Genomic DNA, 16,279 nt, shown 5'->3' on the forward strand with positions numbered 1-16,279 from the left:
ACTTGTTTGATGGAAGGGTTTTTCTGCAACCAGCAGAGGGACACATTACTCCATGGTTCTTTGTTTCTAGAAGATCAACAAAACAAACAAAAACATCTGAAATAATCCACTGTTATACTAAACATTTTTCTGCCTTTGAAGTATAACAGTCAAAGGCAGAAAAATGTTTAGGGAGTCACAGTATTGTGATTTGACAAAGGAGACACGAAGGACGGAAAAAACATTTAGATATTTAGCAGTTCAGTCAATAAATATATTTCCCACAACTCAAACTACTAGATGAGATGTGAAAATGACATGGGTTTCAGTGACTCCATGGATAGAGACTAACTGCTATGGTAACCAGTAGTCTGATTCAATACATTTATTACAAATCACTACGTTTGTCAGGAAATTCAAAGGGTTTCACTACGGCTGCTATCCAGACGTGGTTAACCAAACATTATGCTGTGTCCGTTTTCAATAGGCCCAAACCTATACATCCTCTATAGCAAGGATGGGCAGCTCCTGTCCTAGTGAAAAGGTAGAGTTGAAGTCGGAAGTTTACATACACCTTAGCCAAATACATTTAAACTCAGTTTTTCACAATTCCTGACATTTAATCCTAGTAAGAATTCCCTGTCTTAGGTCAGTTAGGATTATCACTTTATTTTAAGAATGTGAAATGTCAGAATAATAGTAGAGTGATTTATTTCAGCTTTTATTTCTTTCATCACATGCCCAGTGGGTCAGAAGTTTACATACACTCAATTAGTATTTGGTAGCATTGCCTTTAAATTGTTTAACTTGGGTCAAACGTTTCGGGTACCCTTCCACAAGCTTCCCACAATAAGTTGGGTGAATTTTGTCCCATTCCTCCTGACAGAGCTGGTGTAACTGGGTCAGGTTTGTAGGCCTCCTTGCTCGCACATGCTTTTTCAGTTCAGCCCACAAATTTTCTATAGGATTGAGGTCAGGGCTTTGTGATGGCCACTCCAATACCTTGACTTTGTTGTCCTTAAGACATTTTGCCACAACTTTGGAAGTATGCTTGGGGTCATTGTCCAGTTGGAAGACCCATTTGCGACCAAGCTTTAACTTCCTGACTGTCTTTTGATGTTGCTTCAATATATCCACCAAATTTTCCTTTCTCGTGATGCCGTCTATTTTGTTAAGTGCACCAGTCCCTCCTGCAGCAAAGCACCCCCACAACATGATGCTGCCACCCCCGTGCTTCACGGTTAGGATGGTGTTCTTCGGCTTGCAAGCCTCCCCCCTTTTCCTTCAAACTTAACGATGGTCATTATGGCCAAACAGTTATATTTTTGTTTCATCAGACCAGAGGATATTTCTCCAAAAAGTACCATCTTTGTCTCCATGTGCAGTTGCAAACCGTAGTCTGGCTTTTTTATGGAGGTTTTGGAGCAGTGGCTTCTTCCTTGCTGCGCGGTCTTTCAGGTTATGTCGATATAGGACTCGTTTTACTGTGGATATAGATACTTTTGTACCTGTTTCCTCCAGCATCTTCACAAGGTCCTTTGCTGTTGTTTGGGATTGATTTGAACTTTTTGCACCAAAGTACATTCATCTCTAGGAGACCGAACGCGTCTCCTTCCTGAGTGGTTTGACGGCGGCGTGGTCCCATGGTGTTTATACTTGCGTACTATTGTTTGTACAGATGAACGTGGTACCTTCAGGTGTTTGGAAATTGCTCTCAAGGATGAACCAGCCTTGTGGAGGTCTACAATTGTTTTTCTTCAGGTCTTGGCAGATTTTTTTAAAGATTTTCCCATGATGTCAAGCAAAGAGGCACAGAGTTTGAAGGTAGGCCTTGAAATACATCCACAGGTACACCTACAATTGACTCAAATTATGTCAATTAGCCTATCAGAAGCTTCTAAAGCCATGACATTTTCTGGAATTTTCCAAGCTGTTTAAAGGCACAGTCAACTTAGTCTATGGTAACTTCTGACCCTCTGGAATTGTGACACAGTGAATTATAAGTGAAATAATCTGTCTTTAAACAATTGTTGGAAAAATTACTTGTGTCATGCACAAAGTAGATGTCCTAACCGACTTGCCAAAACTATAGTTTGTTAACAAGAAATTTGTGGAGTGGCTGAAAAAACGAGTTTTAATGACTCCAACCTAAGAGTATGTAAACTTCCGACATTTGATCAACTTCCGACTAGTGAAGTGTTATTACATTTGAACATTTCCATGTGACTGTTTTGGAGACGCTTGACAGAAAATATCGAATTGGAGTATGGGTCCCTCATATTAGTAGCTGACCCCGTATAAGGTGGGAGTGGCGTTTTGCTTTACAGTGAAAGTTCTTTCCATCTTTTCCAGTTTCCCATTAGCCCATAGCATAGTAGATCTCCAATTTAATTGGATTTCCATGGCTGTATATGCTTGTTTTCTATCGGAATCCAGAAGGAGCTTCATCATAACAAAGTAGCTGGTCGTCTTTACAGTGAAGACTCTAAAAAGACATTCAAAATAAACACTGGTTAGTCCATACAGGATGTAGAGGCGGAAATTAAGATAGTTTATCACAGCAGGAAAGGAGAAGAACGTGTCAGTCATGTCGGCCAGATAGGGTTTAAGGTTTGGGTAAAAACCCTTGATAGTGACAGCTATGACAGTTGATGATGTGGTTTCTCAGGTCAGGGTAAATTGTTGAATTATTCTGGAACATTTTCAAACTAGAGGTCACGGGTGAGGAGAGCGTATGATAAGCATCATGATGGCGTGTTTGTCAGCACTTAGGAGGAACTTTACCTGCGTTTGTTTTTCTTACTGACAGTGTTGCAAGGAGACAACGCTTTTTAAAAGACTAAACTTGATACGAAGTGCATAAAATGTGAGGGATTTTTACTCCAGTGTAGTCTGTTGGTGTTGATGGATTCTGGGTTCTGACTCCTAAACTTGGAATAGTGTTAATTATCAGGTATCCTATTGAAATATTGAGTGCTATAGTCTAGGGCCTACACCAGAAGTTAAAGTCTGTAGGAGGAATGTATATGGTGGCGGCAATTAAGCTTGGAATGTACTGAGTGAAGGAAATACGATCACATGCTGGCAGGCACTGATAGGGGTGGAGAGATGTGGTTTAGTGAGGAAGGGGGCCGAGGTCGGGCCACGTTAAGGGAGAAGGAAGGAGAGGAGGAGATTCCACCCCAAATTGGGGTGTATATATACTACCACTGGTGGAACGATGTCTTTGTCTTATGCAGCTGTATGACCCAATGGGTGATTCAACTTGGTTTGAGCTTTATTAAGTGTCTGAGTTTTATTAGGTTAATTTAGAACCTAACAGTATGTCAGCATCAACTAAGTACAAAAGGTAGCTGGACTTCAGAGGTCCCTTTGTAGAAGGGTTATATAGCCTACCAATGGATCCATATCAAACAGCCTGATATGTCCAAACTCATGACGGGTTCTGACTTCTAAACTTGAAATGTCCGGTTACGTTAAGGGAGAAGGCACAGTTTAATACCCGCTTCACTTAACTTCCTGCCTAGCAATACAGATGCATTGTTTAGAAGGAAGGAGGATACTTCACCTAAATTGGGGTGTATATACTTGTGCTGGTGGGAACACGTCTTTGTCTGTTCAGCTGTCTGACCATTTGGGTGAATAAACTTAGTGTGAGCTTTACTAATCGTCCGTGAGTTTCTACTCGCTTCATTTAGAACCTAACACGTTTTTTTATTTAGGCTACTCCTTTAGTTTCCACTCTGCTTCAAGTGTTCTGGGAGTGTTTACACAACCGAATGGTTTACAACTCAAGAGTTCTACCCCAACACTTAGACCTAGCTGTCATGGCCATCTTAATTACAGTAGAAACTCCTCACAGTGCATTGAGTTCTATATGAAATCTTCAGAAGATGGTTTACCTCTGACGTGTGTGATAGAAAAGGGAGAAGATAAGCCAACCACTCAAATGCATAACAGCTTGACTCTTTGTTATTGTGGAACAGGGTCGTTGCAGTTTGGAATTTCACTGAAAGGAAACAAGTGAATGTTGCTACAAAGGATGTGGGCCCTAGATGTTTGTCCTTTGAAATTGTTGAATAAAGAAACCACTGGCACAGAAGGTCTGGGGTTGTTATTAGTGCAAAGTTCAGAATGATCAAACCTTCAAATTTATAATGACTAAACCTAATGTTTGTTTCGTCATTATTGATTATCAAACCCAGCTTTGTTATTAGGCAGCAATGTTCTTCACATCAGCTGAAAGTGAGTTAACTGGTTTGTCTGGTCCCATTGCCTTGTTTGCTCATCACATTCAGGGGGACTTATTGGTAGGTTTATTCATTTGTGTTTCACATCTCAGTGACGGTGAATCCCCTATTAGCACACCTAAGCCCGGCGGATCTAACCTTGTATTTTATAGTGTGTGTAGTACAAGTTTCAGCATGTCCTTGTATGAGACGGTGTAACGTCCGTCGTTCAAGGTAGACCAAGGCGCAGCGTGAGTTGAGTTCATCATCTTTTATTGTAAAGGTGAACCAGCAAAAAACAACACAACGAACGAAAAGCTTCGTAGTGCTAAATACATGCAACCAAACAAAGACAAGATCCCACAACTGACTGGGGGGAAAAGGGCTGCCTAAGTATGATTCCCAATCAGAGACAACGATAGACAGCTGCCTCTGATTGGAAACCATACTAGTCCAATCAAAGGAAAAACCAACAGAATTACAACACACAGAATGCCCACCTCATGTCACACCCTGACCTAACCAAACAGAGAGAAACCGGCTCTCAGGTCAGGGCGTGACAGACGGCAATTTGTTAGATGCCAAAACCTGATCCTCGACCGGTGAATACTCAACAGTAAATCTGTTTAGGGTTCCGGGTGAACAGAGGTCAACTGTAACAGATGTTAAACTGACATCTCAAAGTACATTGCTGAGAAGGTATCTCTGTATTACATGATTAATATAATGATAAAACAATGAAAAACAGCCAAGCACATTGCTTATTCTCTTCTTACAAAGAAGTTATAATTCAGCTATTCTAAGTATAATGAAATATATATCCTTATCATAGCAGCATGACTTCACTGTTCGAATGAAGGGTCAGGTTTCCCTCATTAAGGAGGGTGGATGTAATCCGAGGAGATCTCAGTTCCTGTAAAACTCATTGTGACCACAATCCTGGAAGAGAAGGAGAGAGAGGACACTAATATGACTCCTTTTAAAGGCTCTCCCTCCCCAGAAACCTTTTTGGCATGGCCCTCATTGGAGGACTTCACCCCACATCTGCAGTCCCTTAGATCTTGACGTATTTGCTAGGCCCAGCTCCCTGCTAACACACTTAGAGGCAACATCAGATACAGTGTGTGAATAAGCGCAGTTGTCATCTGTTTCCAACCTCTGGTAAAGCACTTACCATTTGTGTTGATCAACGCCACTTACAATTTGAATCGTTGCCCCAAACAGTGGAAACGAGCTGCATCACATCTGACTTCAGCCATAGACAGATATGCCAGAGATTTATCCAAATTATGACATTTGATCAAATTATTAAATTCATTGTTTCACAATAATACAGTACATTAATGTTTGACGCTTTACTGTACCAAGTTCTGAAATAGCTTGCAAAGAGTACATTAACACACACACACAATAGTTTGATTGTACAATAAGTCCCTGTTCCCATATATATAAAAAAGTCAGAAATGTTTTATTTTGCTTATTGGTAAGTCACTGAGTTCATGTTAACTCGTAAAACATGTCAGGGTGTCTGAAAGCTGATGAATTTATGACCAGTTGTTGTTTTGCCATGTCTTCCAGGGTGACCATTTTACTAGATCCAGTTCCCCATGTTCACTGCTTACTATAAGGTTCCCACGCTTCCCATTGGCTGTAAGACATTTATATCACTCATTCAATCACACACCTGAAGGGAGGGAAGCCATGTTAAATATTATTCCCTAACAAATACTGTTTCACATCAGTTTTCTGAGAACCCGCCATTAAAACAGACACACAGTTGGGAACCAGACTGCAGTCAGTGCTGGCTGGCCCTGGGCATGGCCAGAGTTTGGTATTATGGGTTACTGGGCACTCTCATATAGAGAGCCAGGACACCATGCTAAGATACAACATGGGCACTATATAAACATACAATATGGTCCAGACAACTTCCCAGGCACTTTCAAGAGTTCATATGAAATTTGACCAGAGTAAAGCACCATCCCAGAGTATCTGGAAAGGCTCAGTGGTTAAATTCAATGATTACGTTTGTAATGGGTGATTAGTCGTGGGGAAAATGGGGGAATTCTGCACTCTTTTTGCTAGGTAACGTCTGTGAATAATCATGATGAAAAATGAACCAAAACATACTCAAATTGGGCTCTTGTGAAAGTCTGAAATCGTCTCTGAGTGGAGACCGGAGTTGGCTGGTACACTAGCTTTTAGCTGGGAAATGCTTGTGTGTTTCCAGTACGTTAGTCACATGACTGTATTGCTGTACTTTTCTAGAGGTCTAATATAGCCTTACTTACTCCTCTTTGCTCGCTGTGGTGCATCAGTATGTATGCAATATATTTTCTTTTACATTTTGTCTTGAACAACCGGCAAACCAACAAAGAATGTATACTCTACCTCTAGGGGCTAGGGGGCAGTATTTTCACGGCCGGATGAAAAACGTACCCAATTTAAACAGGTTACTACTCTGGCTCAGAAAATAGAATATGCATATTATTAGTAGATTTGGATAGAAAACACTCTGAAGTTTCTAAAACTGTTTGAATGGTGTCTAAGTATAACAGAACTCATATGGCAGGCAAAAACCTGAGAAAAAATACAAGCAGGAAATGAAAATTTTGTGGCTGTACTATTTTCAAGTCATTGGTAATAAATCACACAGTGACAAAGGATTCATTTTGCACTTCCTTTGGCTTCCACTAGATGTCAACGATTTTTATGAAGTTGTTTGAAGCGTTTATGATGAACTGAGAACGAATGAGAAGGAAGGGAAGTTGATGTCCCTGGGAGGTCGTCACTTCATTATTGTGCGCACATGCGCGTTCATGTGAGGCGAGACATTTTTCAAAACTTGTTTCAAGACACAGGAGAGGTCGGGTTGAAATATTACTGATATTTCACGTTAAAAATGGACCAAAAGATTGATGCAAACAACGTTTGACATGTTTGAACGAACGTAAATAGATTTTTTTTTTAACTTTTCGTCGTGACTTTTCCCTCACATTTTGAGTAGCCTACCGAACGCGCTAACAACACGGAACAGCATGGAGTTATTTGGACATAAATTATGAACTTCATCGAAAAAAACAACATTTGTTGTGGACCTGAGATTCCTGGAAGTGCCTTCTGATGAAGATTATTAAAGGTAAGGGAATATTGCTAATGTTATTCATGGTTTTAGATGATTCCAACATAGCGGCTAGCTGTATAGCCTAGTGTATTTTTCTGACCAGAGTACTCAGATTATTGCAAAGTATGCTTTCCCAGTAAAGTTATTTTGAAATCTGTCAATGCGGTTGCATTCAGAATGCAACCGTTATTCTTTGAATAACAGTTTAATACGTTAACCACGTTTTATAATGAGTATTTTTTGGTAAATTCACTGGCAGTTTTGGGGGAGACATTTTCTCAACGACACACACCGATGTAAAAGGCTGTTTTTGGATATAAATATGAACTTGATAGAACAAAAATGCATGTATTGTCTAACATAATGTCCTAGGAGTGTCATCTGATGAAGATTGTCAAAGGTTAGTGCATAATTTTAGCTGTTTTTCTGCTTTTGGTGACGCCTGTCCTTGAATTGAAAATGGATGTGTGTACTTTTTTGGCTATGTACTCTCCTAACATAATCTAACTTTATGCTTTCGCCGTAAAGCCTCTTTGAAAATCGGACAATGTGGTTCGATTAAGGACATGTTTATCTTTTAAATGGTGTAAAATAGTTGATTGTTTGAGAAATTGAAATTATTAGATTTTTGATGTTTTGAATTTCCCGCCTTGCTAGCAATCCTGTCCGTGGGATTAGGTTACCCTCGATCCTCAACAGGTTAATTATGACCACTGACAGTACTTCCCTAATTTTGGGACAGGGAAGTGGATGTCAGTAATAATAAAGGTTTATCCTTCTACTGAGTGTATTTTTTTGTTTTGTTTTATGCTATGTTGAAATGTTGAACTTAATATTATCCATTGCTTTATTATGTGTCCGCTGAAGAGGTCTGAAGCCTAAGCAGTTAAAAGGTCCGTTATCATGGATTTATATGAACTGCACCTGTTCCCCCTTTCAACTCCATTGACTTCGATAACAAGAATGACACCAATTAATGCATGGCTTTCATCGAAAGGTTTCTACCCTGTCCGTTTTCTGGGGACCTCAACAACAGATGTACATTTTGGCCTTTTGGTTTCTTGGGTTAACAATGACACAAGTGAAGGTGTTTTAATGACACTTCATCTGAACACAATAATGGAAGACCATTTCAAACCAAATCACATTGAAGAGTAAGTGCCAAGTCAAATTTGTTTATTCTTACTGTTGGCCTCAATGTGTGTGTATTCAACTCGATGGGCACTTCTGCACGTTCCCTCTGTTCCCTTGGGTGCATCTCTATTGCTGAATATGTTTTGCTTGTATGGAGGTAAATGCGTTCACATCTTGCGAGATCTTTAGCACATTGTTTTGTTTGAATCATATCTGATGGGCTTTACTTTGTGATTCTATGCAGGTCATCTTGAGCGTCTAAGACTTTGCTATTTGTTTTGGTTGATGTTACACAATGAGGATCAACGTGTAATTAATAACTGGTTTCATGGGAACGGGCTGTGTTTAATACTGTTCTGAACCCCATGAATGAAGCCTGTATTCAGAGTCCTAACTATGTTTGTGTAGGGCTTAACAGAGTCAGAAGGTTGACTAATTCCTGAAGCTTTTTAGATCATCTTCTCCCTCCCTGGTCTGCTAACACTGTATGGCTTCAGCTACAGCACTGATACAGTGCCTCAATTAGTGAAATACTCATTATTTACAGATTTTACGTGCCTAAAATGAATGACACTGTTATACACCATTACCACCTGTTCCATGAGAAAAAAGTGTTGTTTTTACAAGGTTTCAACCATTGCCTGGTCTTTCTCTTTACATTAGATTTGTATTTTCTCCCCACTACCTGAGAAAGACAGCTTATGCACATCACTGAGGGTTTATCATCTCTACCATCCCATAGTTTCTGGTCTCTGTCATGTATAATGCTATAATAACCATGACGTAGTGGTCTACTGTCCTGTTCATCTGTAGCTGACAGCAGATGTGCCATGATGCTGAGCAGTCAGTGTCATAGCCCCCGGGAGACACTGGACAGAGAATTGATGTTGGCGTGCGTCCTGTTGACTTAAAGCAGCTTTATGTTTCCTTGTTACTGTAATGTGATGCACTGCACAGAACGGCTACGTATGTGTAGTTACTGACATTATATGGCCATGTTACAGGAGAATGGACGGGAGTGTGGCCACTAGCTCAAACCAGACCCTGAAACCTAATAGCTTATGAACTTGCTCGCCAACTCTATGCCCATTTTTGTCCATTAAGAGTGTCCATGAGCATCTACTGGCTCTATCTTATGAAAGTGTAGTTTGTGGAAGAGGCATAAACATATTTGGTAAAAGTGTGTGTCACGTAAGGTTGCAATCAGACCTGGGTCAATATACAAGACAATTACTGCAGTGAACAAGCCCTGTTGTCTCTTTGGAAGTACTCCATGCAACAGTGTTTTGATCAATTACAGCCTTTCACAGTTTATCTGCTCTCTCCACCACACATCACATGGCTGTTGTGGTTACTCATGTTGAGGTTGGTTGCTCTCACACACTCTGTGTTGATATCCCATTCTCAGCATATTTGTCAAAGCATTGCTAGTTCAAGCTTAAAGGCCCAATGCAGTCGTTTCTATATCAATATCAAATCATTCAGGGGTACTAAATATGTACCTTACTGTAATAGATTTTCATTAAGGACAAAAATATATTTTTAGCAAAAGACTATTTCTCAAGCAAGAATTTTGCTGTGACTGTCTGGGAGTGGTCTGAGTCAAATCCAATGTTATTTGTCACATGCGCCCAAATACAACAGGTGTAGACCTTACTGTGAAATGCTTACTTACAAGCTTAACCAGCAATGCAGAGTAGGGAGAGGAAAACTGAAGACTAGCTATCATTGGCAGAGAGGTTTGGAACTCTCTTTGTTATTGGTCAATTAACCAATTTGCCGCATAGTAATGTCACCATGGAAAGTCGAAACTCCCGCCCATGCAAACCTGCTGATTAGAAGGTCGTGTAGATTGCATTTTCAACCAGCAACTATCAGTAAATAACACTGATTTTAAAAAATCACAGCTTTTACAGTGTTAATTTCATCAGGTGTTGTACAATATGATATAAGGAAAAACTCTTCTGACTGCACTGGACCTTGAATCATGTTGAATAGGAGCCATAGACATTTGTTGTTTTATGAAAGATGCTGCCTCAGTCAAGTTATGGGAAGTCTGCCTTCTGCTCATCACAATTGTGTGTGTGTGTGTGTGTGTGTGTGCAGTTACTAACTAGTCAAGTTATGGGAAGTCTGCCTTCTGCTCATCACAATAGTGTGTGTGTGTGTGTGTGTGCAGTTACTAACTAGTAGATCTGGGATTCTTTTTGCGTGTTTGAACCTGAATTCATCGTTAACAGCCTTGGACCCAAGTTCGTTAGGGTTTGTTTAGCCAATTATACTTGTGTAAACTTGGAAAGCAGTGGCCTGTACCTTTCAGTATCATCTGTGTACTAACAGGGTCACAATATGACCTCTAAACTCTGTCAGGAATCTGAGTCTGAGAACCTTCCTGCTTACATAAATGATTTCCGTTTGTTCTTAGATGACATGTAGTTTAATGACACACACACACACTGCCTGGCACTAACTCATGTGCGTGATGTTTTGCACATACACACGTTCAGTCTCATAGGTGGTCCAAAGGAAATGGAGTCATGCACAAATCCTTGAAGCCAAAAGGTGGGTCTCAATTACTGTTAATCAATTGAATTCATTTTTAGAATGTATTGCTTAAATTAATATTCTATGGGGTGGACACAACATAAGCATATTGGATTTAAAACGAAAAAGTCTGTCATTTTATGGGGTTTACAGATATGGCAGAACATAATATTTCAAAATTGATAAGGACCTTTCATATTATGCTATTGTAACATTTCATGGCGGGATTGAATAACTTGAAACTTCTCACAGAGAAGAAATTGCATCAACCTGATCTCAGAGCATTTCGTATTATTCTGTACATAAATCCGAGACACTCCATTTAGTATGATATGTTTCGTATGGTATGTATTAATTTGTGGATGTCCATCATCCATTTCATGTGATATGTTACGAATTAAGAAATGTACAATATGTTATGAATTTGCAAAACGTATGAAATGTTACAAATTCCAATTTGTTGTGGCTAACGTTAGGTAGCTGGCTAATGTTAGCTAGGCTAGGGGTTAAGCTTATGAGTTAGGTTAAAGGGTTAAAGTTAGGGTTAGGGGAAAGGTTAACTAACATACTAAGTAGTTGCAAAGTTGCTAATTATCTAAAATGCTAAAGTTGTCCATGATGAGATTCGCACACGCAACCGTTGGGCTGCTAGACGTTCGCGCTAGACGTTTGCGTTACATGCCGACTAACCGCCCTCCTTTCATTTTTCCTTAAGTAACCTTCTGTCTTATGTAATCATACCAAACGTACCATGTAATACGAATCTGGTGTCCCTGATTTATGTATACTAGTATATGAGACCAGGCTGATTTGCGTAAGTCACTAAATAATGACAATGACAATACTTTGGTGAATCTCTGATAAACATTCAAAAACTGGTACCAGAGTAATAGAAATACATATACAGAGTTAGGCAAACTACCCCGCATGTTGGCACAACTCATTCCATGACTAAGGCATTCTAAAAAGCCTTCTAATTCGCAATTTGACATACTCCTCACCTGAAGGACGACACATGGATAATGTTATTACACACAATACTGCACTATACATTAACTCTAAAGCTATTATGTGATGCAAAACAGTCAAGCGAAGTGTATCTCTGAACAGCAAACCTTCTACAGACAAATAGTTTTGTGAGAACTGACTTTTCCTTGGTGTTATCATGGCAGTGTGGCACGTAGTGGCAGGCCCTATACTACATTCCTTTACAATCAATCATAATAACTATTCTGTACTTCTCAATCATTGTAGCTTAAATACTCTAAATACTAACTCACAGTTTGCACAATGATTGAAAGAAGCTAGTGTTTAAACTGTTTAGCTACAGTGTACAGCCAATGCCCCTTTAGGCCATGGAGAAGCTGCTCTGCTCTTACAGCCTTGCTCCCTGACCTGTGCGAAAAGACAGGAAAAACAAACAAACATTGATGTTTCTGGTCGAGGTAGCTTGACATCAAAGTGGAGCAGACATCCTCTCTCTCTCTCTCTCTCTCTCTCACAGTTGTCTCTCTCTTGTTTGTCCTTCCTCCTGTCTGGCTTACCAAAAGCTTTTCAACATTGTTTAAATGTGCCATTTCTCATCTTTAGAGGATGTCAAATGAGTCATCCTGGGAGCCAATCTATTTCTGTTGGCACTAACACTTCCGCTAACCGAATAAGTCCCTTAGGAGAGCAGAAGCTGTCTGAAAAGGCATCTTGGGCAGTCTGAAGGCAGTGCCGTCAATGTATGTGTGGACATCCCTCTGACTCACAGAAACTTCACAATAATATGAGGAGTCTTAGAGAAGCTGTTGAAGTAACTGTTCATGTGATTCCAAATAAACAAGATCTATATGCATTTCTCCTGTACTGTCTCATTACTTAGCAACACATGAAGAGCCTGGTCTTTTCTCCCACACCAGAGTGGTCCCTGGTTAGGTTTATCACCTCTTTCCTCCCATCCTGTGTACTTCTCTGTTCTGACAAATAAGAACTTTGGGGGTCTTGGACAGAGGAATTGCGGAGCCCAACCTGCTCTCCTGTGTGATGACAGCTTCCATCAGGAAGATAGAGGACGACCTGAGAGGTGCTGGACACCTCCTTCAGCTCGCGGGACACCAATGACGGGAACTCTTGTGAAGAGATGATGGAGTGGAGCTGGTGTTCATCAATGCAGTGGCCGTTCTGTGCTCCCTGTCTCTGCTGCCTCCGTGCTCCTATCTTACAGAACAGACACTTGATCTGCTCAGTGAGCTTGAGGAGCACTGCCTTGCGGAGGAGGATGTAGATCCAGGGGTCCAGGATGGGGTTGAAGGAGGCGAAGCGGATCGCCCGTAGATCTGGGTTCTTCTCCAGTCTCAGCTCCACCGGAGTCTTATAAATCTGGTTCAGAAACACTTGCACCTGCAAAGGAGAGGGAATAAATTGAATTTTGTTTTGCCCTGCTGAATTTAATTGACATTGATGCTTATGTTTTTATACAGCTTTTTGACACCTACATCTGCAAGAGAAATTGAATTTAATCTGATTGAATTCTGCCCAAGGGGAACACCAGGTGTGGCACTCAGTAAAAACATACACAACTAACACACACCACACAATTAATGATGCTTATTTGTGTGGCGTGTATGTGTGCGACCGTGTGTGATATTTCACTTTTTAGTCATTTAGAAGACACTCTTAACCAAAGCGACTTACAATTAGTGCATTCGTCTTCAGATAGCTAGGTGAGACAACACATCACATATCTTATCAACTACATTTCCCCTCAACAAAGTATTTATCAGCTAAGTCAGTGCTAGTACACAAAGCAGAATAAAATGAGTGTACAAAACATTAGGAACACCTGATCTTTCCATGACAGACTGACCAGATGAAGCCAGGTGAAAGCTATGATGCCTTGTTGATGTCACTTCAATCAGTGTAGATTTGTATTTGTATTTATTATGGATCCGCATTAGCTGCTGCCTTCTTGGAGCTCAGCAAAATTAAGGCAGTTATACAATTTGTAGATGAAGGGGAGGAGACAGGTTAAAGGATTTTTATGCCTTGAGACAATTGAGACGTGTATGTGTCATTCAGAGGGTGAATGGGCAAGACACAAGATTTAAATGCCTTTGAACGGGGTATGGTAGTAGGTGGCAGGTGCACCGGTCTGTGTAAAGAACTGCAATGCTGCTGGGTTTTTCATGCTCAACAGTTTCCTGTGTGTATCAAGAATGGTCCACCAACCAAAGGACATTCAGCCAACTTGACACAACTGTGGGAAGCATTGAAGTCAACATGAGCCAGCATCCCTGTGGAATGCTTTCGACACCTTGTAGAATGAATGCCTCGACGAATTGAGGCTGTTCTGAGGACAAAAGGGGGTGCAATTCAATATTTGGAAGGTGTCCTTAATGTTTTGTACACTCAGTGTACACAGAGTGTACGAACATTAGGAACACCTTCCTAATATTGAGTTGCACCCCCTTTGTAATCAGAACAGCCTCAATTCGTCGAGGCATGGATTCTACAAGGTGTCGAAAGCATTCCACAGGGATACTGGCCCAGTCTATGTCATGGAAAGATCAGGTGTTCCTATTGTCTTGTACACTCCGAACACGTATTACACTATTATGTACATAAACTATGAGAAAACAACGGACTCTAACTTACATTCACAATGTGCGTAAAATATGAACTCGTGCGTACATTTAAGTCGTGCGCATAAAGTTTTAAAATGGTCTTTCTGCGAATAGGAAAAATAAATCAATAAATGGTTCACAAAGTGAGAAGAGAAACTTACAACAAGTGGAATGGAGCATATAAGCACCACCGCTGAGGTGCAAATGAGTACAATTACCATCTGGATCTCTGCGCCGGCCAGATGCCCGAAGCTGCGTCTCCTTCTCCGGTCAGTGTTTCGTCCAGGGTCTGTCCACAATGACATCTTCCGAACAAACCGCCGGTGCATCCGAATCAGAGCACCGCATACCAGAACGTTACAGATCACTGTGGCTAGAATTAGAATCGAACTGAACCCCGCGTACATATATGAAAAGGCGGCATCGGTACTCACGTTGCTCCGCCACTCTATGAAGCACCAGGTTTGTGGGTACTGCTTTTTGACTTGTCCCAGACCCATGCTAGGTAGAGCGCAGAAAAGCACGTTGGAGATGTAGATAGCCAGAAGCGTCATGCCCGCCAGTCTCTGATCCACATAGTCGTTGTAGAAATACGCGTGGTTTATCGCCAAGTATCTCTCCACGGACATGGCGCATATAATGCTGAGACCCGCTAGAGAGAAGAAAAGCATGATGAATCCAAAATACTGGCACAGTGGTTCCCCTCCTGGCCACGAGCCTTTCACATAGGTTGCGATGGTGACTGGACTGGCCAGTAGTGTCCCCAAAAGGTCGGTAACCGCCAGACCGCATACCAGCGTGTAGAACGTGGTCTCCTTCTGCTCTTTCCTGGACTTGCAGAGCACCACGATGGCAATGACATTTCCCACCACCCCGAAAATAAACATGATGGACGGTATAGTCGGGATCATAATCCTCCCGGCCACAGTGTTGTTACTCATTTTAAACAAATATTTAGTCACATTATAGGCTATCATTAATATTTCCCAATAAGAAATACAGTAGATGCATTAGGCACGGTATCTACACAAATTAAGCGTATCAAACATGATTGAAATCTTCATCCTGAATGTGAGCTGAATCAATATATTCACAACAGAAGTTAGAACGCCTTTAAAAACGGTTGTTTCGGAGTTCAGTTGATTTTGTCCAAGTATCTGTAACCCGCCGACGTCATTGTCTTATCCCCTGTCCATTGGCGTTTACAAATGACTGATCCATGTTTAGGATTCATGTTCACTCGTCTGCCTGTATAATGTACCGTTAGTTCACTGATATGATTGAGTGTGTGTCTGTGTGCTTTTTAAATTCTTCTCTGCATGAGCACTGGCCCGCCCCCTGCTCCAAGCTTCCAGCTGTCAATACCTCTTAGATGTAGTTTGCTGCTTAAACGCACAACGGTTTAGAGTTCCTCACTTTCCATCATTAGGCTATGCCCACAGAACTTCCTGAATGTTCTCTGCATATCTGAGATTGATATAATTTTTTAAATATAATATTTCAGTACAGCTCATCAGTAACATTATTGCAGCAGAAACAGAAATAACACGCTATGTAAGCAAAAGTAAGTGGAGGGAAGGCCCGTTACAGTAGACAGGTATCATTTATATTATTGTGTGGTTTCAATATAATAGGCCTATCAACGGCTTTCTAAAACAGAA

General features: G+C 40.8%; 1 protein-coding gene across 3 annotated transcripts; it reads right to left on the bottom strand.

Moving 5' to 3' along the window:
• Nucleotides 1-4,464: 4,464 nt before the first annotated feature.
• Nucleotides 4,465-15,913, bottom strand: LOC106580566 (prostaglandin E2 receptor EP4 subtype). 3 transcript variants are annotated; one of them, XM_082966416.1, is made up of 3 exons: nucleotides 14,780-15,913; nucleotides 12,987-13,395; nucleotides 4,465-12,954 (listed from the first exon to the last, which is right to left on the bottom strand). In XM_082966416.1, the coding sequence occupies exons 1-3, from the start codon at nucleotides 15,593-15,595 to the stop codon at nucleotides 12,842-12,844; spliced, it is 1,338 nt and encodes a 445-aa protein (XP_082822542.1). In that variant the 5' UTR covers nucleotides 15,596-15,913; the 3' UTR covers nucleotides 4,465-12,841. The 3 variants fall into 3 exon arrangements, with proteins under 3 accessions (XP_082822542.1, XP_014017237.2, XP_014017236.2); XM_014161762.3 differs by having other exon boundaries at nucleotides 4,465-13,395; nucleotides 14,837-15,913; XM_014161761.3 differs by having other exon boundaries at nucleotides 4,465-13,395; nucleotides 14,780-15,912.
• Nucleotides 15,914-16,279: the final 366 nt, after the last annotated feature.

This window comes from Salmo salar, chromosome 20 (assembly GCF_965601325.2).
Source record: "Salmo salar chromosome 20, fSalSal1, whole genome shotgun sequence".
Lineage (NCBI taxonomy): Eukaryota > Metazoa > Chordata > Actinopteri > Salmoniformes > Salmonidae > Salmo > Salmo salar.